The sequence below is a fragment of the Macrotis lagotis genome, chromosome 1 (assembly GCF_037893015.1).
Source record: "Macrotis lagotis isolate mMagLag1 chromosome 1, bilby.v1.9.chrom.fasta, whole genome shotgun sequence".
NCBI lineage: Eukaryota > Metazoa > Chordata > Mammalia > Peramelemorphia > Peramelidae > Macrotis > Macrotis lagotis.
In genome coordinates this window covers 372,613,883-372,641,535 of record NC_133658.1, presented here as the reverse complement: position 1 = coordinate 372,641,535, position 27,653 = coordinate 372,613,883, and the positions used below count along the sequence as shown (strand labels likewise).

The 27,653-nt window shown below is 35.7% G+C and overlaps 1 protein-coding gene across 6 annotated transcripts in view; it reads right to left on the bottom strand.

Annotated features, from left to right (window-relative positions):
- Positions 1–27,653, bottom strand: part of FBXW11 (F-box and WD repeat domain containing 11) — a 95,230-nt gene that overhangs the window by 42,850 nt on the left and 24,727 nt on the right. The window contains exon 3 of one of the 6 annotated variants that reach the window (XM_074212420.1): positions 22,092–22,227. The exons of 4 other annotated variants lie outside the window; for them this stretch is intronic. In XM_074212420.1, the coding sequence (XP_074068521.1) occupies positions 22,092–22,115 (24 nt within the window). In that variant the 5' untranslated portion in view covers positions 22,116–22,227. Of the gene's footprint in view, positions 1–15,745; positions 15,848–22,091; positions 22,228–27,653 lie in introns of those variants that run through there. One more of the 6 variants, XM_074212418.1, reaches the window with a different exon arrangement.

The following is a 27,653-nucleotide window of genomic DNA, read 5'->3' as shown; positions in this document are numbered from 1 at the left end:
GCAGTTGAGCTAAGAGTCTGAGGCTCAAATTTGAAACAGGGACTTTCTGAGTTTATCCATAGTATTCTGTGCAATAACAATTTACCAAGAGGAAATGATGCCCTTTCAGCTTTAAAAAGACTTAAAAAAATATATGATTTAAACTAAGTGAGAATACTGGATTTTGGAAGCAAAGGATTTGTTATTTGAATCTTTACTCTGTACTATACTGAGCAAGTTCTAACATCTCTGGACCTCAGTTTTCTCATCTATAAATGAAGGGGGTGGGGGGGGAGAACAGAATGGTCTCTAAGCTCTTACCTTCCAGGTCTAAATCTATGAGTCTATCAAAGAGCTTTACTCAGTGGGCCCTTAGACCTAATTTAGAAACCAGTGCTTAGGAATTAACATATGTCATTATCCTATCTTGATGGATCTGTGGTGACATCCCATCATTCAATTTCTTTTCCTTTATATTCATATTCAATTCTGATCCATGCTATGGTCTTCTTTGGTATCTTGCCCTGGAATTTTCAGCTAGGTTCCTTCAAAACACCCAATATTTACTTTCACTTGCCCCTTACCTTCTCACCATCTGCCTTGCCAGGGTGTTATTATTCTCTTATTGTTACTCCTTTCCAGTTCTAACCTAATCAAAACAACTAGGGGACTGAACCAGCAAAACTTAATCTACTCCTTAAGGTCCCTACTCACTCTCTCTCAACTTTCTAGATAAGAAATTAAATGTTTTTTGTATCAGAAAGTTTTTAAAGGCATAAAATGAAATGCATAGGATTACAAAGGAAACCAAAGGTTTTCTTCATTCAGGATCAGAACCCTATAGAAATCTATACATACATTAAGAACCTAAAATTTATAAAGTGTTTCATAGTTAATTTTTTTAGTCTTCATAACAACCTAGCAAAGAAGGCAGCGTAGGGTAAGATAAACTAGCAAACTGTCTTTCCAGATCACCACCATTCTCTGTCTATTATTTACCTTTTAGAAGTAAACTTCATGAGAACAAGGACTGTCTGCTTTTGTATTCTCAGTACTCAAATGTTTGTCTATATTAAGTACTTAATAAACTTTTAAAAATTCATTCAACCTGATCAATCATAGTTTCATTTTCCCTCAAAAGGATTTCCAACAAACAGCGTGGGAAGACTAGAGTCATATTTAGAAGTTCCTCTTATAGTTAAAAAAATAGTTTTGTAGGCTATGGGACAAGGAACTTGGAAGAATTCTTGAGGGTAGATCGTTCAAAAAAAAGGAAAATAAAAAAACTCTGTCCTGATTCTAATTATCTAAGAGGGCCATACATTATTTATTCCTATATCCTTCCAATCCCATATCTGAAGGTTTAATAATTAAGAATTAAAAGAAATTTCAACCATACTTAATTAAATTCTATTTTATAGAGAAATATTTCGGTACCATTCACCCTATGTCTTATTTTATTAAGTCTTCCTAGCAGGTTTGCAAAGAGGAAATCTTTATACTCCTCCCTGCAGAATTGCTGTCTGGAAAAATATCAGAATACACACCCAGCTCTCTTATTTTAGTTAAGTGTCAGGAGGAAAAGAGGAAACTGTCATAGAAAAAAATAGTAAGTTTCTTTCTCACATTTCTAACACAGGTTAACTTTATCATCTTGAAATACAATGGGAGAAAGGAAATGAGATGGATACAAGTTCCCTTATACTACACAAGTTAGGTAATCACAATTTTTAATCCTCAAAGACATGAGGAGGCAAAATATCAAACTTCCAAATTAGATACTGAAACCACCATGGAATTAGTCAACACCTTCAGTTAAATGTGTCAAATAATGAAGGAGTGATCCAGCTCAGGTCACTGCAACTTTGGGGAAAGGCAACTTCTTTGAAATTACAATTTAGCCTTATATATCCTCTCCTCAGCTGTCTTCCCTCTACCAGAAAATAAGGAAAAACTAAAATGTTGAAATTGAAACCCATCCATTTTTCTACTACTTTCCAGTAGATTTTATATGTTATTATATGTATGAATTGAATATTGGCAAGGATTCAGAAGACAGGTTCTAATCCTGGCTCAATCTTCCCTTTTTACTAGCTTCTGGTTACAGAACTTTGGACACTAACATATTAATTATCTTCTCTATGTTTGTCCTGCCCTGCCCTGCCCACTTTGGAAGGTTGTTATGAAGATAAAAAGAAATAATAAATGTGAAGCATTTTGTAAACTGTCAAATACTATGCATTTAGGAAAATTGCTTTTTGGAATAAAAAATTAAATTAGAGCTACAAGAGTCTTACACTGGAAAAAAAAATAAAGGAAGAAAAATGTCACTGTCCCAATTTTTCCACTATTTCTCCCAGACCACTGTTTGGTACTCTTCAAAAGATGACTGCATGATGGCATGTTTGATACAAAGATGATGTTGTTATTATTGCTTTGAACTACAGTATTCTGGGGATAAAACTTGGATGCCTCTAAATTTCTGCCAAAATATACTTACATCACAGAAATTAATTTAAGTTTATTTTGAGACTTCTAATATCCATCTGTGTGACACATTTCAACAAACAGAACTACAAATGACAGCAAAATAGCTTTTGTTTCATTGGTGATCTATTTCTATAGCACTCCCGCATATAGAATCTTATCTTTGACCCTATGCTAGTCAAATTTTATAATAAGAAAAGAATCAACTCTACTGTATACACTTCTGTTTCAGTACTAATACTAGGCTTATTCTCAAGAAACTTTTCCTCCATCCAGAAGTAGTATAATGTCAGCAACTATTTTCTTTGCAAAGGCAGCATTCTAAAAAATGGTACTTTGGGTGAGTCATTTAGCAAAATAGTGGAAACTATATATTTTGTAGCCAGTTATATAGTTAGTTAGTCATTAAATAGTGTGAATAATGAGGCCATGGTCTCTTATTCAATTCAGACATGGGCCAGCTAACTTAGTAAAAATATGTCATTCTGACTGGTTTACTGACTTGCAAATAAGTACCACTAATATGGAGAATCATGGAAAAGAGTCAGAGCATTATTAAGCATTGATAAAACAACTCATTGGGTGAGCACATTAAAAATGGCTAAAACCAAGGGTATTGTTGCAACAGTAGCAGTTGTACACTTAAATTATCTATACTAGCTTAATCTTTGTTATATGTAAGTGCTGGTTTTCATTTTCTAGTATATTATGTATGTACTTAGCAAACATTAAAGCACTGGAACTTAATCTTGTTGATTTTATATTAACTGATATAATATTAGTTATTGTTATTATTAATGGATCTATTCCAGTGAAAAAGTAAAAGCTAAAACTACCAAAATAGGAATGTGTTCTCAATTAAAAAATTATTTTCTCAAAATATTTTTTGTCAAAGGAAGAGTTGAGATGGTAAATAGCCCCATGACATGTTGGGATGTGCTGGCACATGCTGGTACAGTAAGGTCTCCTATAAAGTTTTAATTGCACTTTTCCTTTATAGCACTTCCCTAATTATAGGATCTCTTTCAATTGCTAATCATCTCATGATCTCTAAAATACCAAGAACTTCTAGGATTATTGGTGATTCTTGAACCCTTAAGTTGCAGCTCCAGGAATATTACTGCTTTCCCTTTTCTTTTTTATATCAAGAGTGTTTCATGGGCACAGGACTGTAATATCATATTTCACCAGCAGATGCCACTATCTAACAAATCGATGCATTTCAAGCCAAAAATTCCTAAATTCAAAAGCTTTTTATTATGTAAAAGGAATTAGTCACCTAGTTCTCAATTTACTAAAGTTCCAAGTTTCAAGGTATGCATTTTTGAGGATGGGTTGAAAAGGCATGGCCAAGCTCACAGCTCTGTTCATTATTTGAATGCTATTGGGTGCAATGAAAACATCTGAGAACAGGATAACCAAAAAACTCTATCAGAACACAGTGTGAATTCACCTGATTTCTTTAAAATTAAAAAGGAAATGGAGTCTGCACATTTCAAAAGCCTAGACACTTGAGTCAATTCAAAGCACTCATTAAGGTCTCCCTAAATAAGCAAAGCATTGGAAATATAAGAGAAAAAGTCGGGTCTTACTCAAGAATATTTTTGTCCACCATCCACATCCTGAGAGGTAATATGGAATCTGAATGCAAACCAAAGAATACCATTTTCACTTTGTTTATGTTTTTTCTTTCTTTTAGTTTTTTCCCTTTTTTTCTGATTCTTCTTACACAAAATAGTTAATATGGAAATATGTTTAACAGTTCTACATACATAACCTTTATTATTACTCGCTGTCAAGGGGAAGGGAGATGGAAGGATGAAAGGGAGAAAAATGTGGAATTCCAAAGCTTTCAAAAAGATTAATTTTAAAAACTATTTGCATGTAGTTGGAATGAATAAACTTTTTAAAAATAGGTATCTGAAGGGGGTGGCTAGGTGGCTCAGTGGATAAAGCACCAGCCTGGAGTCAGGAGTACCTGAGTTCAAATCCGGTCTCAGACACTTAATAATTACCTAGCTGTGTGATCTTGGGCAAGCCACTTAACCCCATTTGCCTTGCAAAAAACCTAAAAAAAAATAGGTATTTGATTTAATCTTACTTGCCCACTGATAGTGTGCATAAATGAGTAAAACACAAAGTAGAGAGTTTAGGAGAGATCAAAGTGTTCTACGGGAATGAGAGAAGTGCTAAAAATCAGGAGGAATAGGGGAAAAACTTTACAAAGAAGGTGATGCCTTGAAGGAAGAGGAATTCTAGGGAAAAGCAGCATGCCAGAATTGTATGGATGCATAATGATAGACGAGACGTCATATTACAGAAAAACCAATAATCCATTTTACTGGAATATAAAGTTAATAAAGAAGAATTATACTAAATGAAGCTAGAATGCTGGAGTCATATTGTGGAAGATCTTAAGTTCTGGGTGATGTTTAAATTTTATCCTTGAGGCACTGCAGCGGGGGACAAGCCTGAAAGTTTTTGAGCAAGGAACTGCTATAATCAGAAGTATGCCATAGGAAGATTTTCTTGGTAGCTATACAAAGGATGAATAAGAGAAGGCAAAGACAGGCAGCAGAAAGAACAATTAGGAAGCTATTGCAATGGTATGACAAATGGCAATCAGTGCTGGTGTAGCTACTTCTAGAGTAGTGCTAAGTAAGAAAAAACAAGTGTGTTTGGTAGAATGGTGATAGGCTCCAAAGAGATAGGAAAGAAGGAAAAGGAGCTAGGGGCAAAAGATGATAAATGCCATTTTGGATGTTGAGTTTGAGGTGCTCACAAGATCGAAGTAAAATCCCAAGCAGAGGAATAGCAAGGGACCAATCAATGAATGATTTCTAAATTCTTTTCTACAGCTAAAGCTATGCTCCTACAAGGGTCTGAGAATAAAAAAAAAAACACTCATTTTACAGATGAGGAAAGCAGACCTCGAATGGTTCAGTAACTTGGCTAAGGTCACACAGTAAAATGCTGGTCACAAAATAACCTGAGTATAGCATTTCTCTCCATTCCCAGTTAATGGGGGAAAGGGGAGATGAATCTTCTACCCTTTGGTTTGTTCATGTGAGTCACTACAGGCCATCTGAAATACATTTGGCAGATCTTAAGGCTAAAGTGGGCAACATTTCAATTAGAAATCCTAAAATTTCTCTGTATCCAACTGCAGTTGCCCATCCTATCTGTCATTTATCATGCATGCACTGCCCTGGGAAGAAACTACTGTCCCCTCCTTATTCACCAGGTATCAACTTTTCTTTGTTCCCCAATTCAGATCACTTGTAAAATGATTTCAAAAAAGCTGTTTTCTTTAAGCAGGTAAAAAATTAACTAATTATTAAGGCACTCTAGTATGGGAGACTGGGATCCCAACTAACAAGCAGGACTTTAGAATGTATTTCCCAGCTGTGTGGCCTTGGGCAAGTCACTTAACCCCATTGCCTTGCAATAGCAAAAACTAAAAGACTATATTTCCCTATAGAAATAATGTTATGGGGGCGGCTAGGTGGCACCGTGGATAGAGCACTTGCCCTGGAGTCAGGAGTACCTGGGTTCAAATCCGGCCTCAGGCACTTAATAATTACCTAGCTGTGTGGCCTTGGGCAAGCAACTTAACCCCATTGCCTTGCAAAACAAAAAAATCTAAAAAAAAAAAAAAAGTTATGAATGGTGGCTAGAAATACAATCTTAACCTTCATAAGGATTCCCTTACTGAAGTTGGTTTGGGGTGTTTTGTTTTATTTTTTGGCAATACAATAATCAAACCACAATCATGAAGTCCAAAATGCTTCTTTAACTTATTTAGGCTGATGATACATTTATAGTAACATTGTTCCTATGGAAATAACTGTTCTATTAATGTTAGTTGATCTAATATCCTGTTTCTGTGAGGGGGAAATATTACTGAGGTATGTTTATACCTGAAATAATAGCTTAGGGACTGTACTTCAGTTACAATAGGGAATAAATAGGCATTTATGGGGATACTGGGGGGGGGATCACATCCATATATACCATTGTTTCTGTAGAAAATATATTACAAATTCCACATAAGTGACTCATAAATAAACTTTTGGATCAAAGCTTTTAATAATTTGGGAAATTGTATTTGTCACTTGCAATGTTGATGCTTATGGTCATTAAATTCTCTAAGTTAAAAAATAATAATGCTAGTTCTATACTAAATGCCCATTCATAAAGAAAGGCTAGGAAATAATATAGTTTATCTAAAGGATCATTTCCTAGCATAGTGCCTGCATATTATGTGCATAATAAATGTTTAATGGTAGATTGACAATTACAATATACTACATATACAGAATACCAAATTCAAATAATTAAAGCAATGAAATCATTTTCATTTATGCCAAAACCTTCCAAGGAAAACTTTCCCTATAATCATGTACACATATTTTGCATATAATATTATATCATACATATAAATTAGATATATAAAAACAGAATGACTCATAATGGAAAAAGTAATTACTGAAAGTCAAAGAAAATGAATCAAGACCAACCAAATCTCTCTCTCTCTCTCCCTCCCTCCCTCTACCTACCTCTTTATTGTTTCCCCCAGTAAAACATTAGATTCTTGCAAATGGGATATGTTTCACTCTATGTACCCATATTCTCAGTCTTACACAATGCTAGCACAAAGTAGATAATGGGCTTGCTGAATGACTGATTCACTGTAAGTGGTCCCTTCTCACATATATCAAAGCTTTCTAGGAAGTTTGTCCTAACTATACCCCTGGTATCCAAGAAGCCAGAGGGAGAAAAAAAGGAGATGAAAAGAAGGCTTGACTCTTGGCTTTCCCTATGTCTGCGTTGTTTTGAACCCCAAATGCAGTTGGAAAAGGCAAGGAAAAGGGTAGGGGCAGTAAAGAAAGCAGCCAAAAATCCTAAGAGCTTTGGAGTCTTCTCCTGGAGACAAGGTTCATTATTCTGAACCTAAAAGTGGCAAACAGTTCTCTGCAATGTTTATAGTCCTGCAGTAGAGAGTAGTGTGGGAAATAGGTAGATGCCCAACCTATAGGAATTATTCCTTCTCATACTTGAGATCAAATGTGTTTTTAACTTGGAATTCTTAGAATATTGTTACAGATAAGGTTTTCCTCCTCACATATCCCCTCTAGGAAAAAAAAATCAATATTGTTTTCCATGAATGAAACAATATTAGAAATAAGGTACAGAATCAAAACCTATACCCAAAGGATAACTGAATCTTCTAAAGAATTCATTCCAGATGGTGTACAGATGATTAAACACCATTTCAAACCTTTTTACAATGCTAACCCTCAGGATCACTATTCTTTGTATTATAAGAGCTCACACATGTAAGATGCTATGTTGTACACTGAGGAGAAAAGCAACAACAAAGAAAACAATCATGGTCCCTATGTCTCTAAAACTTAAGCATCTAAAGCAGGAAGCATTAGCAAAGATGGACTACTGTATCTCTAACACAGTAATCTGCTGTTCAGCTATCTATGGAACATGAGAATTTGCCAAGTCCCAAGAAACTGGGAAGGGTGAGCGACACCAGTATCTAATTGCCCAAGGTTTTGTGTAGAAAGTAAAGTCTAAGGAGATCTTGAAAGGACAGTAGAAGCATATTGGACTTGAAAGGCTTAATCCAAAAGAAGGAACATAAGCTAAAGGCTGCAAAAGGAAGGGTAAGAATGGTTTAAGTAGGACTATACTAAACTTCAGTAAGGTTTAACCCAAATGGAGGGAATGAACAGGTAAGAGGAGGATTTGAAAGGTACATACTAGGTCAAGCTGAGTCCACTGGAGGAACTTGATATAGATGAGGATTAGTTTGAAGAGTTCTTAGGTCTAAAGGTTAGGTCCAGGAGAGGAGGGATTATGGAATATTTATGGGATATGGACAGAGGACATAGGAATAGACAGAAGGTAAAACAGAAGGCTAAAGTGAAGTACCATGTCCCAGAAGTCAGAGTAAGTTGTGGGCCAAGAAGACCACGTGACTTAGATCAGGTGACTTAGTTGAATGTAAGTAAGATGAAGAAGGGACTAAGCTGATTGGCAAAAGAGGAAAGAGCCAATATGCAGGTCTGCCTGAGACCAAGTTGAGATAAGAGAGATTCAATCTTTAAAAAAATAAAAATAAAAACAAAAAGCATCAAAATGATGTGTATTTTAAAAATTCCAATGACTTCCTAATGCCTCATATAAAACACACACACAAAAAAATCCTCTACTTCGTGTAGAAAGTCCTCCATAACCCAGTTCCCACCTTGCTCTCTGGTCTTATTTCACATAAACTTTCTTCTTTTACTCCAAGTTCAGGTCTAATAGACCTATGAATTGTACCCCATACACAGTATCCCATCACCTCTGGTGCCTTTGTGGAATGAAGTAGGGAGGAGTTAGGACTTGGATCTACAGGAAAGGCAGTCTGTGTGAGAGTCAATATTATAACTTGATTTGCTGTATGGTTTTTCATGAACTGCTACAGTAATTTGGTAGTAATTTTAGACTCATCCCTAGGAACCTTTTCCAGAATGAAATACTCTTTAGTGTTAAGGTCAAATATGTTTTGTGACACAAAGAGGGAACTCCAGTGAAAATTCTAACCCTATCCTAGCAACTGGATCCTATTTGAATTATACTTTGCGTGGGCTAGTTTCCTAAACTGACACTGTTCACTTAGGAGAGTTCAAAGAATATTGGGGAAAACAATTAGTACTACATTATGCATAATGTATGTGAAATAGTCAGTTTTGTGCATAAGGCATCTGTTTAGTCCACAAGCCATCGACCATTTTATTTCTTGATTCCAAACCATCTTTTCCAATGGGTTTTTGCTTGTTTTCCTCTGTGCCTATCTTCACTTTGAAGATGCAGAATACCAAGGCAGAATTCCATTTAGTCTGAAGGCCTTCATGAAACTCTTGATGGAATTTTCTACCTCTTCATCCTCTACAATGGATGCAATGGTGTCTAAGTTGCAATTATCTTTATGGCGGTTATGTTTAAAGTACATTATTAAAAGACTGAGAAGAGGGGCCTCCAGCTTATTGGTTCTGTAAGTTAGGAGGACTTACAGAAAAACCTGACAGACAAGATTTGCTCGGATTAAGAAGGTTTAGATGAGAAATGATTTGCACTGGGAGAAGGTTTAACAATCATATCGACTTGAATTTATATAAAGCCCAAGGTCCAAAAGTGTCAGATCCAGGGTTTAAGAACAGGTCTCCTGACTTTCTACTCCTCTTTTATCACTAAAGTACTGACCTACCAGATGGACCTAGTGAAACAGAACCAGTGTACAGAAGAGATGCTATATATCTTGTCAGATAATGACTAAGATTTTCCTTTTCCCTCCCTAGTATTAGGAATCAATTTTTGCTGATCTCTTCATATTTTCTACCTATCCCCTTCAAAATTAATGCCAAGGGCTCTTTATCAGCTTGCTGAGTTTAGGGTCCTCTTTTACCATGGAAATATGCCCTTGGCCTAGGTGCCATAAAAAAACTGAACTTTACAGGTCTATGTGCTTATATGTTAAGTCCTTTATAGAATACTCCTGGTAGCTATATGCCCCATGGGCAAATTATTTTACCTTTCTCTGACTTTACTCATTTGTAAAATGGAGGACATGATATGTGAGGAAACTTTTGTCACATTAGTACTGATTGAAAGAACCAGGAATTTTAGTCTACTTATGAGAAGACTTATGTAAAGGGTTCTCATGTGGAAGAGTAAAGTTAGGCTTGTTTCACTTGGCCCCAGAAAGCAGGATTGTGAGCAACATGTGGAAGTTGTAACATAGAAAATCTAGGCTTGATATAAAGATTAGCGCTATCCACAAGTGGAATGAGCTCCTTTGGGAGGTAGTGTATGATAGAGAGGGAATTCTTGTTCAGGTTGGAATGAAGTAAATGACCACTGAAGTTCAGCCATCTATTATATTCTGTGGAGAAGATAACTACTGACTGTTCATATGCTGAGAGCTATTTCCTAAGCAGGATTTGTAATTATAACTAGGTTCCCTGAGTTGAGGATGCTTTATATTAAAAATATAAAATTAAATTAAATTCTAGTCCTTCAACTCTATTAAGGACCAAGAATGTCTAAATCACTCCAAAACATATACCTACCATTACCCATTTCACAGGATTACTGGGGGTGGGGATATTGTTTAAAAACTTTAAAGAACACTGACATTTTGTTATCGAGTATATTCATTCACAACTGACTCTCTGTAATTTACTTGGGTTTTTCTTGGCAAAGATATTAGTTTGCCATTTCCTTCTCCAGAAAGGAAATTTTACAGATTAGGAAAATGAGGCAAACAGGATCAAGTGACCCAAACTAGTAAGAGTCTGAAGCCCATGTAGATGAGTCTCCCTGACTGAAGGTCCTGGATTCTATCCCCCATACAACCTAGTTAGTTGCCTATTGATAATTAGGACTATTCAAAATAAATGGGATGCCTTGTAAGATAATAAATTCTCTAAAGTATTCAAACGGAGGTATGATGACTACTATAGATATTATAGAAGGGAATATTCCTGAACTGAAAGGGAGATTGGACTAGATGACATTCCAAACTCTTCCAACTCTTATTTAAGCATCTATTTCTCTCAGTCTACCTCCATTCCAGCTTTCTATACTGTGGTGCTTTATTCTACTTTCAACTCTTGTGAAAAATCTAAACGATGTGACTATAAATTATAACATACAATAATGCTCTCTGACCAATGCATAACAACTCTTTTATGATGAGAGGTTCAAAACTCTTGTCAGGCCCTCCCATCAAACATCTACTAGTGACCAACCTTCAATTGATGGGTATTTTCATATGTGATTAAGATAGTTCTCAACTGGACACATGACAGCATTTCACCTTTAACCACAGCTTTCCTGATTTGCACTCTGTTGGCACTGACTTGTGTGAGCCCAGGGTCATCTCTATGCTGGACTTAGACATAAGACTTTGGTAGCAATTGGGGGGGGGGGGTGTAGTGCATAAATATTGCATATAGGAATTTTTCACTTTAAAACATTCCCAATTTGGAAGTTGACTTTCATCTCATAATAAACAAAAAGCACCAGGACTTGTTCTAAATTCAAAAACTGGCTCTTGTACTGCTTCAAAAGATTAGATCCTGCATCATCCCACTACTCATAAAAGATGGTATGTGAACCCCAAATTATTGCTGAACCAGATAGAAAGCCTCTTTCAAAGAAGGACTGATTCCCTTTGTTCCTTAACTTTCAGAGACTTTCACCATTTCTATGACACATTTCACTTTCATCCAGCAGCAGTAAAAAGCCAATCTGTTCTGATCAAGGGGTTTACATTCTTGGATTTTGTAATTCTCTAAATCCAGGAATGCACTTAAAGTGCTCCCTCATCTTGTGACTGAGACAGAAACTATTCAATGAAGTAACATGTGAAATACAAAGACTCCTCAAATCAAAGTCTCAGGATAAAAGAAGGCCTTGACATCTTCTGCATGTGACAGCCATTAAGAGTTTAGTGGGAGGACCTTGGCTGGGAGCCTGGTTTAGGAGGTATGGATAAGGCAAGCCTAAGTATACTGGGAGAGAATGCCTCACAGGTGCAGAAGATGATTAGGAGATGAAAGAGAAACCAAGAAATGAAAGAAATGCATGAGGAAAAGTGGCCTTGCAAACAGTGGGCAGGAAGATAGGCCTTGACTTCTGGAGTCAAGAGATGAGACTAAGTGTTCAATGAACAATAGGTGTTTTAGAAAACAAACACCAGAGATGAAACCATGCTCAATGAACCAATTTAAACACAGAATAAAAGTTTATATATTTTCTAAACCTATTAAACCATAATATCAAAAGAGTCTTGGGCTGGAATTTGGCCTGAAAAAAGGAGGTAACATGAAGTAGAAGAAACAGTCTGTTGTATTGAATCTGAAGACCTAAGGTTTGAATCATCTCTACCATTTATTTAGATGTTCAAATAGGATACATGAAAAGCATTTTTCAAACCTTAAAATACTGTATAACTGTTAGTTATTCTAATGTTTCTTCATTAGATGAAGAAAATACAGTTGCCTTCCTTCTGATTAGCTCCAATTTATCATTGTATGTATGTGTGTACATGTGTGTATGTATGTTTATCTTGTTGATACACAATTGTTTTTGTGTTGTCTTTCCCATTAGACCAAGAGGTCTAATGTTTGAGATGTCTTTTTTTTTTCTTTTGACCCTTCTTTGTAACAGTAGCCATTTGGGTCTGGAATATAAAATGAGATGCTTTAAATTAGTTCAAATTAGATCATTAGCTATTTTTAACCACTCAAAGTTCACTTAAAAATATTTCATATTTGGTTTTAATTTGGGGTTCATCATTTATTGGGATTCATTTTTTTGCTTCTGTTTTGCTCTCTTCATTTTCCTAAATGAAATGAAAGTTATGTTTCTTAATATTTCTAGCTTAGTAAATCCACAAGACCTATATAATAGCACTGTTGGTCTCCAGTTTTTACTGCTAGTCAGAAATCCATGCCCATCAAATTTCAAAAGCTATTTTTCAAAGTCCTATTTACTTATGGATTTGAACATGAATTATCTTAAGTCAGAAATTCTAGAGCTTCGCTCATTTGAACAATACAAGAAAATGGAACCATTTGGGAAATTGCCAGGATACTGTGACTAAAACTCTGGTCTGTTCTTTTCAAGACTTTGGGAATACTTTTCTCGATATTCTTCCTACCTTCCTCCTTGTCTCTCTTCATTTATTTCCATATTCATCAGGTCCAATCTTTTACTTTTTTGACTATTATTCCATTTCCAATTACTAGAATGCCTTTAAATAACTGACCACCATTTTCCACCCAGCAAACCAACATCATCCTCCAAAAAATAAGAAACTAACTTCCTTCATTATCTGGGACATTAGTCAACAAATCAGTCAATAAACAATTAGCTGCCTTCCTTCTGATTAACAATTTATCATTGTATGTATGTGTGCTCATGTGTGTATGTATGTTTATCTTGTTGATACACAGTTGTTTTTGTGTTGTCTTTCCCATTAGACCAAGAGGTCTAATGTTTGAGATGTCTTTTTTTTTTCTTTTGACCCTTCTTTGTAACAGTAGCCACTTGGGTCTGGAATATAAAATGAGATTCTTAATAAATACTTGTTGTTTGACTAACTGGCAGCCATTACCCCCAAATCACTACATTTAAGGAGTTGTTGGGGGCTGTGGGAGTCAATACTTGGTTGACTAGAACCATGAGGGAAAACTTTTTAGTCCAATCATTCTATACCAGATAACATTCCCTTTTCCATTCCCTTAAGTAGGTGGGAAGTTGAGTAGAGATTGATGCCCAGAAGCTTCCAGAACACTACACTATCAGATTTGCACATTCTGTTCAGCTAAGTAACTACTTCATTTTACAGTAGAGAATGCATCCTAAATCTAAACCAAGGAAAATAAAACCATATGAAAACAAACTTCTTACCTACTTCTAGAAAATTTCTCCACTCTAGGGATAATAACTGTTCAGGGCAAGTCCTATTTTTTCTAATGTAAAAACTTATCTAGTGTGGAAAGTAGTCAAGAACTGTAACAAATTTGGATTGCCCCTTTACCCTTCAATCCATTCTACTTCAGAAAATTTTTACATCAATACCCATTATGAAAATAAAGCAGTAATGTTCTCTCAATGCTCTAGCTTGGCCGAAGAGTATTTGCAACTGGTCACTTAAGTTTTAATTGGATACAATAAACACGAGTTGCACTCCTAATAATTCTTTATAAGTGCCACCCCTTACTTACTGGTCAGACCAATGGAATTAGCAATTGGATAACATTCATGTTAACAATTTTTAGATAAAACAATAGAGATAAACACCATTACTATAATACAAATATCTTCATTCATTATCAAGCAAACCAGAAGGCATGCACTACTAGATATCATTTAGAAAATGACCTATATTAAAAAACATATCAACAAGTTCAGAAATGCCTTTTGAAAGGTAAATAAATATCCAGGGTACACTGGAGCCTCGCTGGAACATCTGTATGTGCCCTACGTGTTACAAATGACACACCCACCCCACATACTCATAAACTGGGCCATAATGGTACTTCATTACCAAATTCCCATCTTGTCTAGGGGACTAAGGCAACCTTGTATCGAATTCTAATCTATGACAAATAATGTTACAGCCAAGTTCCAGTGTGGTATCCAAACACAGTACATTTGAATAAATGATCATATTGACAACTAACTAATCTAAAAGCATTTCTAGGCAGCCGTGCAAAAGAAAACAAAAAACCCAAGAACCCAAATGGGAAGGAATGCTATTTTCCTCACTCCATCCTCCCTAGTTTCATTCATATTTGTAAAACTATTACTAGAGAGTGATGATCTGAGTATAACTGTAAAGTCACTCTCAAAGATAACAATAACTTCCTTATTAATGCTGTGAGTATGAAGGAGGGATACATAGGTAGCATTATAGTAACTTTCATATTTCTTTTCAGGGGAAAATCTTAATACTGCTTCTCAAATCAGGCTTCAACACATGGTTTCCCTAAATAAGGCTTCCCAAATTAAACTATGATTTAGACAATCCGGCTCCCTGAAGAGCTGGGAAACTAAACTCGGTCTTGTTAAATTAGTCACATCTTTAGGGAGGGGAAAGGAAAAGAAGAAATGAAAAGCATCTCTGAATATCTTGCCGGTCTCGACCTGGCAAAGTTCCAGTCTATGGCCAAGTCACCTGCTAGATGACCTACTGGCTCAACTTGCTAGGGGACCAGCATGAAGCTGAGATCTCTAGCAGACAGTTGAATGCTGTCACTGGCTGGGGGAGGAGGGGGAATGTTGGTTTCCTGCTTCCTCAAATATGGTACACTTTTAAGTTGGAAAAATGGTCATCTAAGGTCTCAGTTTCTATCATGATGTACTATCATAAGAACCCTTCAAAAATTAGTCAAACTAAAAAATTAAAGACCAATAGAAGTGGTAAGAAAAATGTGACAGGCAACATGCATAACTATTTACTATTAGATCCACAATTTGAAGGGGGAAAAGAAACATAAAAAGGGATCCCCAGCCAAAGAAGAAGCTACTCAGAGAGGCCCACTCAACCCTAATTCATTACTAAATGTGCTTTCTAGGGCTATTTCAGAGCAGGTTACACAAAACATTTAGCAGACTTAACAATTTGATTAAACAGACTACTCAAAGAGTTTAACAAATGTTCACAGCATACGCATAACACATTTACAACAAGAAAGAAGAAAGGCACCTGGAGACATCTGACACTGGGCATGCTCTGCAGGCATCTCAGTGCGCACATGCTCTCTACCAGGTTGGAGCAGCCTAGCCACAAAGACCTTGGCACAGAACACTGCAGGGTGACAAAAAGGAAGGAAGAGAAGAAGCAGTTAGAGGCCACAACAAATCACTTCACACAGGCAACTCAAATATTAGTGAGTTAAGTGCATCACTGTTTCCAGTTAAGTGATAGTTTATAAATGGCCAGGGGTAAAATAATTTAATCAAGACCTTTTAAAAGTGTGTGCCAAACTTTCTGACCTACAGAAAAGAATGTCTATTTCCAACTGCTCAGTAATAAGGGCTCACTGCTCAAGAGCTGGAAGGAATCTTATTTTACAGCTGAGGAAACCAAGGCCCAAAGAGATCTAAGTGACTTGCTCAAGGTCATAAAGGTAATAAACAAGTAGGAGACAGGATTTGAACTCATCCTCTGAATCCAGATCCAGCAGTGTACCATTACTGTCTACTTCATACACAAAATTAGATTATCTAACATATCTAGCTCTATGAGTGAATATTTTTGTATTAAATTAAAATGCAGGAGAGATTAGGAAAGACAAGCTATCCCATGATGGTAGATGAGACCAAATAATTAATAATAACTCTGATTCTCACTGTTATAAACAACTCTAGTCATAATTAAAGTTTAGAAATATTATTTTTTCCATCCAGTACACAATCACCATCAAAAGTTAAGGCTGTGTTTTCTGTAGTTTTGGTTTACTGTCAACACTGTGCTATTTCTCAGCTAGATCATATTGGCCTAGTTAGAATGTCATCTACAAAATTAAAAGATGATTAGTTTTTAGGTATCATAAAAAAAAGAGAAGAACTAATATGGGGCAGCATCCTCATGATATTGGAAATCATTCTAACTTAATTTATCTTTATCTTAAAGCTTACCAAAATGTTGTTTGATAAGTCAAATATATCATTTCACTATTATTTCTCATATCAAATTGCATAAAGAGTGGACAGAGTCAAACAATATTTTAAAATTCCAAGCTTTATACAAATCTTCAATATTTTTGAAATTTTGTCATGTAATTCCCTCAGATCAAAAAGGACTTTAAAAAATTTGTCTAATTATTTTGAACACGAGAACTATGAAAATACAAGTGTTAAGACTGTATATATATATGTATATATATATATATACATATATATATATACATACACACACACACACACACATACACACACCTGTATTCATTGTCTCATATTAAACAAAAAAATCTAACCACCCATTCATTGGTGGTTCCATTTCCTTTGAAGAAAATTTAGATATCAAATATCCTTTATACAAGTTTTGCAACTGAACTCCCATGACATCAAATGAAAAATATTAATAATCTTTGATTGTTTTAGATCCAAATATTAAGATAAAATACAAGCCCTGACATTTTTGTCCCTCATTTAAAGTTCTTTACAGCCTGACTCTAGTGTCTGCCTTTCTTGATTCATGAGTTTACTCCCCTTTAAACATATTATATTCCAGTCAAATCTGCATTCTTACCTTTCTCTGAACATGTTTTTCACCTCTAATCTCAGTGTTTTTGTACAAATCAATGTTCTGTGTGTAAGCAAATTCACCACTGATTTTCAGAAACTCATTCTTTCAAAGTTCAAATTATTTGCTACCTTCTACAGTAAGTTTTCATGAGCACTCTTCGTGTCCATCCCATCTCTTCCTTCCTAATACTCCTTCCCTTCTCAAATTAGCTACTAAATACTACTACACCATTCCTTAAAGACTATAAATTCTTTAAGGATAAGAGCTATTTATTAAACATCAAAGATAAAAATCATGTGTCTTCCCACATAGTAGGCCCTTGGATAAATGCTTATGATTGAATTCAGTGAATCTGATTCACATCACAAAGAAACCTTAAAGGGAGTAAAAGTCCAATCCCCTCATTTTATGAAAAACAAAACTGAAGTCCAGAGTGATAGAGATATCATGCTTTGCCCAAGGTAACACAATCAAGAGTGTCAAATTTGAACCTAGGTTATGTTTTACTAAAATTCAAATTCAGCATGATTTTTACTATAATGTAAAAACCTCCTAAAAAGTATTGATAATGGAGCAGCTAGGTGGCGCAGTGGATAAAGTACAGGCCCTGGAGTCAGGAGTACCTGGGTTCAAATCCGGTCTCAGACACTTAATAATTACCTAGCTGTGTGGCCTTGGGCAAGCCAACTTAACCCCAATTGGTTTGCCAAAAATCTGAAAAAAAAAAAAAAAAACCCACACACAAATAAAAGTATTGATAATCAGGAATTTAAAAGTTAATTTTATACACATACACCTACTATATAATATGTAAATATGTTTTTACTTTAGCTTGTCATCACTGCAGGAAGATAGTAGAAGCAGATATTTTACCAGCACCTCCACTTAATACTATGTTCTACTGTATGTGACATGTTCCAGTCTATATAATATTACTTTAGGGTAGAATTTAGTAGAGGATGGGTCCATCAAAGACTCAATCTAAGGGCAATTAAAGACTTGAAAAGCAAAAAGACCTCTTCCATAGCAATGGGCTCCAGCTCTAAGGTAATCCATTCCATGGACAGAATCTGCCAAAGGGCTGATCTGACATTGATTTTTAAGCAAAAACCAACAAACAGGACTTTATTAAGTGCTAGATGTAAGACACTATAAAAAAAACAGACAAAAAAGAACAGTTCTATGCCTCAAGAGTCTTACATTCTGGGGCAGCTAGGTAGAGCAGTGGATAGCACCAGCCCTGGACTCGGGAAGACCTGAGTTCAAATGTGGCCACTGCCACTGCCACTGAGTTCTGAGACACTCACACAGCTGTGTGACTTTGGACAAGTCACTTAACCCCACTGCCTTGCAAAAAAAAAACTTACATCCCATGAGGGGAAATAAGATATACAAGTACAAACAGAATATAAAGGAAATAAAGATACAATTAGTAGGGAGTGGCTAGGTGGTGCAGTGGATAAAGCACTGGCCCTGGAGTCAGGAGTACCTGGGTTCAAATCCGGTCTCAGACACTTAATAATTACCTAGCTGTGTGGCCTTGGGCAAGCCACTTAACCCCATTTGCCTTGCAAAAAAAAACAAAAAACCAACATTAGACTGCCCAACTGTCATTCTCCACTACTTTTTCAAGGGAAAATTTGAAATCAAACTGCCCCATGCCAAAGAAAAATACCCCTCAATATCAAATGGCCCACCCATGAAATGTAAGCTCCAATAAGAACTGTGGCAGTTTCCTCCTGCATCTGCTCCACCAGAAAAGGCATTAAAGTCACTTGCAAACAATGCTAAAAGTTCGGCTGTGATTATTAACCTAAAAGATTAGCTTATTTTAATTGTCAAAGTGTTCTAAGTTTCTGCGACTGTTTGGAGACTCCAAATTTAGCATACTGTTGACTTTGAGACAATTTTTAAATGTTTCTGGTCTAGAATATAATACTGTCATAATTAAGGAAGATTTCTTCATATCAATTCTAAGCACAATGAAAAATTATAATATTTAAGAACAGGCAACTCCTGGTAAATTGTTATGTATCTGAATGCTTATTTAATTTTACTTGAAAATCATCAATATCTAAGCCAATTTAAGTATTTCTTTCCCCCCCCCCCCCACCTGGGCCTCCAGTCTCAAGTTGTTTTAGCCCAAGGAAACCACATGGGGCATACTTGAAGAGGAAATTAGGGTAGAAACACTAACCATATTTTTAATATCTTTTATGTTTCAGCTTGCAACAATGACCATCTGCAATTAAGAACATTTACAAAAGGCCTGGATTCTGATTACAAACAGAAAAAAGTTCAGAGAAAAAAGGCCAGAGAGAAAAAAAAAAATCAAAGAAATCAGCTTTAAATAACACAGTAAGCTCATAATAACTGTTTTTACGTGATTCTGTAAATCCACTGTGTAGTCTAAACCAAAATTGGCATCACTGAAATGAAAATTGCAAAGAAGGGAGAGGCTAAGACAAAATATGTCATAAAGCTCAGTGTCAAAAATGTCTATGGCAGTCTGGAATCTATCAGTACATAGAAAATTTCTAAACTTTCAAATTATTAATATTTGAAAGGACTAAAATTACCACATCCCCGCCTGCTTAGCCTGTCATAACCATAGATCAAGCAGAGACCAGTATCCAGGAATCTTTTTTGCTATTTCTGCTCTAAATAATTTTATAATGAGGCTTGCCTTCAATTTTTTGTTCAGATGCTTTCAGATGAAGGGACCAATTTTTAAAATCTATTAACATTTATTTTTTCTTTAATTATGTCTTTGAAGATTAAATGGTTTTGGGGGTGGCTAGGTGGCACAGTAGATACAGCACTGGCCCTGGAGTTAGGAGTACCTGAGTTCAAATCCAGCCTCAGACACTAATTACCTAGCTCTGTGGCCTTGGGCAAGCCACTGAACCTCATTGTCTTGCAAAAAAAAAAAAAACAACTAAAAAAAAGATTAAATAATTTTTTTACTGTCTTGTTTTAGTTAAATTTTCTCTACTCTCTTCCTAACCTTATTTCTGTAGGATTCCACAACCACAACCTTCCCTCTCCATGCCAAGTTGGGTTTGAAGTCTTGTTGAAAACAATCTCCACAACAGCCCTTCTCTTTGTCCCTGTTCACATGATCACAAACCTAGTTCAGGACCTCTTTAATTTTTGCCTAGACTATTGTAATAGCTTCTAACTCTGATCAATCTTATTTTCAATGTATTTTCCACATATCTGACATATTGATATTCTTAAAAAACACAGGCTTTCAGACCTGAAGTGGCTCTTAATTCCTCTGTTCAGCATTTAAACTTTTTTATGATATTGTTCCCGTCTACTCATTACTCTCCTTCAAGCTTCTATCTAAATTCCTCAAATTTGAGGTTCCATCTCCTTCCTTGCTTCTATGCACTGGCCACCTCTCTACTTGTCATACACTTTCTTTTTCATCTCTGCCTCTTGAAATCTCACTTGTTCCAAGTCTCAATTCAGGTGTCACCTCTACCATGAGACCTTCCTGATGCAACTGCTACTTCCTGTAAATTATTAGACAGATCAATATTTACTTAGTTGTGTTCAGTTTATTTCTCCCCCCAAAGGAATTTAAGATCCTTAAAGATAGGAACTATTGTTACAGGGCCTAGGAAAGGACTAAGCACAATATAGTAGAAGCTTGACAATATCTGGCACATGAATGAACTTTTGCTATCTTTTTCAAATGCAATCAAAAATTGTTAGAGCTAAAAGAAATCTTAGATATTATCTAATCCAACTCCCTCTTTGTACAAATTAAGGAAATTGAGACTCCACTCCAAAAGATGAGATCTAATGCTAGTTAATAATAAGGGGAAGAATAAGAGTTTTCTGCTTCCCAGTAAATTCCAGTATATCACAATTTTCTCATGGAGGAATAAGACACCTAAACTGAGCAGTACACTAAATATAAGAGATGAAAGCTGCTGTATTATAGATCATTTTCTCAATTTCTCCAGACTCTATATCATTATCTCACCATTAAGGATAGACAACTACTGCTTAAAATACACACAATGTGATCACAAGGCTATTAAATGTAAAGCTCATAAAAACTCTTGAAAAGTTCTGAGGGACCCAATCAGTTACTCCATGCTTCTAGGGAAATCTACTATGGTTGGGGTAGTGAAGAGAGGGAAGAGAAGAAAGGGGAAGGTAGGACTACATGTTACCAGTATCAGTGTCAAAATAAAATGTCAATTAAAAAGAAAAAGTATACTGCTTAAGATAGAGAAATCTAGAAGTTGATTAAAATAGATCCTTCTGCCGACAACTTAAAACCAGAGTAAGATTTTTTTTCTTCTTAATTGGTTGTGCTCACCTTAAAGAGGTTTGGAGAATTTTAAAACTTATTTTTAAAAGATAGCAGTAAGACAGATTCTTGTCTTTTGAACCAAAGTGATAATGAATTTAATCCATTTTGGTCCATTAAGCAATTTGCAATGTGAATGAACAAATGAAAAACAGTCCATTTTTTGCCCTCCCCAAGAAGTTTGCAGTCTATTAGAATAAAGCACAGATAAACATTTTACAGTGACAATTAGCAGAGTAAGCAGTTTTTTGTACCTGGCCGCACCCCAGGGGAAAAAAATTATTCTCCTTTCATTTTCTCCCACATACTTGGATCTCTTTCCTTGTAAATTCAACCATCCATAGTTCAAAAATTCCATTAGGGTTCTTAAGGTGATGTCAAGGGTAGGAAGGGATAAGATTAGAAGGTATATCTATTCTAGGAAGTGTGGCAGGAAACTAGATGTAGCAGAATAGTTTATTTCCGGCTTACAAGTTCCAACTGAAATAGGTCCATCCTGGACTTCTGTTGACATAGAAAGTAGAACTCCACTGGACAGTCCAGGCCGTATCAGTCCAAGAAGGAGAATGGTCAAAATGTTTGACTCCATTCTGGTCAGCATCTGTGCCTGAAGAGGAATTTAATTCACTAGGACTAGTCAGACCAAGATACAGGTAAATGTGTGTCGAACAAAATTAAAATATGAAATCTTGATTTATGAAAACAAAAATATCCTTAAGAGAAAGGATGATATGATCTCTTACTTTAAAAAGTCTATTACATGTCCACCCAAATAGCAAGTTCCTTCAGTGCATTTAAAATAAGATGTTTTACAAGAATATGATTTACATGAAAATATTCAGGATTGAATTATGCAAAGTGAGGTACACCTATATCCGTGATGAAGGTAGTCCTATGAAAATTAAGACACCCCCCCAATAGTCCCTTCCAGCTTAATTTCTAGGACAGCATGAAAGGTGAATGAAAATTTAGATCCCCAGTTTTAGCTCTAAGAATTGACAGGATTCAAACATTAAGAGCTATGAATACATACAAACCCATCATTCCTTTGATGTACAATTTGAACTTTCATAATGGATCTACTTATCAATTGCTCACAAATATGTCCTTTGGGTGAATGCCCGGACAAACCCCAAGATTCTTTTATTCTAAAGTCTGAGCAATTCAAATGTCTTTCTCCACTCCAAATTAACATGTTCCTTTGATTTGCCCTTCCTTAACAAAGTACTGTTTTTAGATTCAGTTACCATAGTAATTACAATGTGTTGATCCCTATATCTAGGTCTTCTCTCTTCCCTTTCTTTGCCTCAACTAAAAAAGCGGGAAAATCAATTTTAGCTTCTTCAGCTCTTCTAGTAGAGATGGGCATACCTAGCGATATAGTGCCCTGGGTCACTTCAGGAGCAATTTGCCTGTACATGAAGATGCAAAGGAACCACAGAGAACTTCTAGTCAAGACTAAGCCCTAAAGAGAAGTGATTTAAGCAAGAAAAATGCATCAGTGTGCAATTTAATCTCACTATCTCAACTGAGACAGGAGATGAGCTAGAAAAATTTCTTCTTTCTCTGTAAAAGAGTAGTGGGAGCCACCAAGGTTTTTGATGGAACAATAAAACTAAGCCCAAATGAACCCAAAAGAAAGCCTATGACTTCCAGTTGTGAGTTACTTAGGAGACAAACGTTTGCTAGAAAGCAATGCTAATACTCATCTGCCATCAATGTTTATTTTTTACTACTATCACTATGTATCAGAGAGGATATCACTAAGTAAGAACACAAAAGCTCCTTGCTCACTGTTCTGGGGGAAATTCTGAATGCATCTGGCTCCTGACATTCAATATTACCAAGGCCCCAAAAGAAAACAACTTTTGCTGCCTTGGGATATAACAGTATTGGCCTCATTTACTAGTCCTTTCCATTCCTCACATGCTAAATAACTTTAATCACAAAACTCTTCATAACTACTCCAATATAATCAGCTGCTTTTGAAAAAATTGAGTCAATATCCCAAATTCAAATTTTTTTCTTTTAAAAAGCAATAAACTGGGGCAGCTAGATGTCAAAGTGGATAGAGCACCAGCCCTGGAGTCAGGAGTACCTGAGTTCAAATCCAGTCTCAGACACTTAATAATTACCTGTGTGACCTTGGGCAAGTCACTTAACCCCACTGCCTTAAAAAAAACCTAAAAAAAAGTAATGAAACAAACCTATATCAGATTACTCAGTGCCATAGAGAGGTAGGCAGGAAAAGGAGAGTTATAGAAAAATATGGAATTCAAAAGTTTACAAAAAAGATGAATGTTGAGACCAACACCTAACACCCTTTACTAAGATAAGATCCAAATGGTCACAGGACTTAGACATAAAAAACAATACTATAAGCAAATTAGAAGATCCAGGACTAGTTTACCTGTCAGGTCTATGGAAAGGGGAGCAGTTTATGACTAAGGAAGAGTTGGAGAACATCACCAAAAACCAATTAGATGTTTTTGATTACATTAAATTAAAAAGCTTTTGCACAGATAAAACCACTGTAACCAAGATGAAAAGAAATGGAGTAAATTGGGAAACAATCTTTACAACTAATGATTCTGACAAAGGACTCATTTCTAAAATATACAGAGAACTGAGTCATATTTTTAAAACAGAAAGCCATTCCCCAATTGACAAATGGTCAAAGGATATGCAAAGGCAATTTACAGATGAGGTGATCAAAGCAATTCATAGCTATATGAAAAAATGCTCCAAATCATTAATTATTAGAGAAATCCAAATTAAAGTTTCTCTGAGGTACCACCTCACACCTCTCTGATTGGCCAATATGACCAGAAAGGATAATGATCATTGTTGGGAGGGATATGGGATATCTAGGACACTATTACACTGTTGGTGGAGCTGTGAACTCATCCAACCCTTCTGGAAAGCTATTTGGAACTACCCCCAAAGGGCAACAAAAAATGTGCATACCCTTTGACCCAGCAATACCACTACTGGGTCTATATCCTGAAGGGATGATGAAAAAGGGTAAAAACATTACTTGGACAAAAATATTTATAGCAGCCCTATTTGTGGTGGCAAAGAATTGGAAATCAAGCAAATGTCCTTAGCAAACTGGTATATGTATCTCATGGAACACTATTGTTCTATTAGAAACCAAGAGGGATGGAATTTCAGGGAAGCCTGGAGGGATTTGCATGAACTGATGCTGAGTGAGATCAAAAGAACCAGAAAAACACTGTACACCCTAACAGCAACATGGGAGTGATGATCAACCTTGAAGGACTCAGGCATTCTATCAGTACAACAATCGGGAGCAATTTTGGGCTGTCTGCAAAGGAGAGTGCCATCTATATCCAGATAAGGAGCTGTGGAGTTTGAACAAAGTTCAAGGACTATTCCCTTTAATTAGAAAAACAGTTATCTTATTGTCTGATCTTGTTACCTCTTCCAATTCTTGTCTCTTTTCTAAGGACATGATTTCTCTCTCATCACACCCAATTTGGATCAAGGTACAACATGGAAACAAAGTAAAGACTGACATTGCTTTCCGTGGGGAGGTGGGGGTAGGGAAGATTGGGGGGGATTGTAAAACTCAAATAATATCTTTAATAAAAATGAATTTTAAAAAAAGATGAATGTTTGAAAACATGACATTGCATGTAATTGGAATAACACTTTTAAAAAAATCAACACACAAAAGATAAGTCTTGATGGACTTGGCTCATTTGATCAGTGCAACAATCAGGGACAATTTTAGGTTATCTTTGATGGAGAATACCATTTGTTTCCAAAAATAGAACTGTGGAGTTAAGACCAAAAGACCAAAGACTATTAACTTTAATTTTTAAAAAAAGTTATCTCTTGTATTTAATTTTTTCCTTAAAGATATGATTTCTTTCTCAACACATTCAATTTAGATCAATGTATAGCAAATAAAGACTGCCTTCTGGGGGGGGGTTGTAAAATTTAAAAATAAAAAAAACAATAAAAATTTAAAAAATGGACTGAATTAGGCCTTTGTTCAACTGATCATAAATTCTGCTTCAGGTTATAAATTTGTGTGGTCCATTCTCCCTAAAAATAGAAAATGTAAAGATTGCTCTTGACTCATTTAGCAAGAAGAAAGAGTTTGGGAAAAAGTTTGGTAGATGAACCAGATGAAAAAATAAGTTACATTCCAATAGTCTCAATTAAAAAGGTCAGGGAAGGACTGTGATTGGAGATACAATGTCAGACTGAGGTGATGTGTCAGCTTTGCACGACTGTTCTTTTTTTTTTGACAAATAATTTATTATAAAGGGTGGTGGGCAATGACAGAGTAAGAAATATACATTATAGAAATATGAGAGATCAATATACATATATGTGTATATATACATGCATACATGTAGATCCCATATATGGAAATTCTCCACTAGTCTAAGACCTTGACCCCAAGGTCACAGTATTTCATGTTCTAATAAGAAATTATTTTCATTAAACATTTTATGTTGAACTTCTTTATGTCAAAAAGAAGCAGGATTGGGGCAACTAGCTGGCAGAGTGAATCAAGCTTTGTTCCTGGGGTCAGAAAGGCCTGAGTTCAAATCTGACCTCACATACTTGATAAATTAATAGCTGTGTGACCTTGGGCAAGTCACTTAACCCCATTGCCCCACAAAAAAAACAAAAAATAAAAACAGGAGGATCTGAACCCAGGTTTCCCTAAGTCCTATCCATACCCTCTAACAAAATAATGTTACTGTTTATACTTTAAACCCTAATTTAAAATTTAGGCTTTTTAAATACTGTTATTGCTAAAATCAACTCAATTCACAAAACATTTGTTGGATGCCTACAATGTGTAAGGTATTTCTATTAGAAGCACAAAAAAAAAAGAGCTAAAGGTAACCACGAAGCATTTATTAAGCATCTATACTATATACCAGATACTGCGAGGAACTGAGATATCAATACAAAAACAATGAAACCATTCCTATTCCCAAAGATCAAAATATTTGACTTAATTCCTAGCTATATAATCCCAACCACTCAATTTCTTTACTCTGGATCTCAGTTTACTCAATAGCCAAAAAAAAAAAAAAGTTAGATAAGATCAACAATTCTGAAACTTTTTAGCCTAGGCTCTTTTATACAATCAATCAAGACTCCGTCCCCCCCCCCAAAAAAAACTTTTGTTTATGTGTGCTGGAACTAGTTCTCTTTCAAGAATCAATCATTAAATTTTTAGTGAGAGCATTTACACTTTGGATATCCTCAAGCTACAAATCAGAGTAGAGTGTTATTGTTCTGTCAATTGTCTAGACTTACGAAACTGATGAAGAAACTGTTAATAATGTAGATTATATTTAAAACTGTGTCCTTGTATTTTTTGAGAGCCTATTAAAAATTTGTCAGTACAGCTTGGGTTATATCTTAATATATAGTGTATTAGAAATTAAATGTCTCAGCATCATTATGAGTTCTGACCTTAAAGACTTCCTTACACAGACCGTCAGGCTCCCCAGACCTTTGGAAAATGGCTGGACTAAATAACTGAAATTGTCCACCAGGGTCCACATCCTACAATCCTAGGAAACTGCTTCCTGGGTAGTAGTTGGGCCTAATGTTTTCAGGGATTCCTAACTCTTCACTTTATACTGCTTAAAGAATGAGTTGTGCATAATAATGGTAATAGAAAGTAAACCTATTATTGATTGCATAAGAACTGAAAAAAATGTATACAAGGATGTAATGGAATGTTATTATGCTATAAGAAACAAACATAAGGAATACAGGGAAAATTGGAAGCCCACATGAAATAACACAGAAAATGGGCGGCTTAGGTGGCGCAGTGGCTAAAACACCGGCCCTGCAGTCAGGAGTACCTGGGTTCAAATCCAGTCTCAGACACTTAATAATTACCTAGCTGTGTGGCCTTGGGCAAGCCACTTAACTCCATTTGTGCCTTGCAAAAAAACCCTAAAGAACTAAAACTAAAAAATAAATAAATAAAACAAATAAGACAGAAAGAACTAAGCAGAAAAGGAAGAA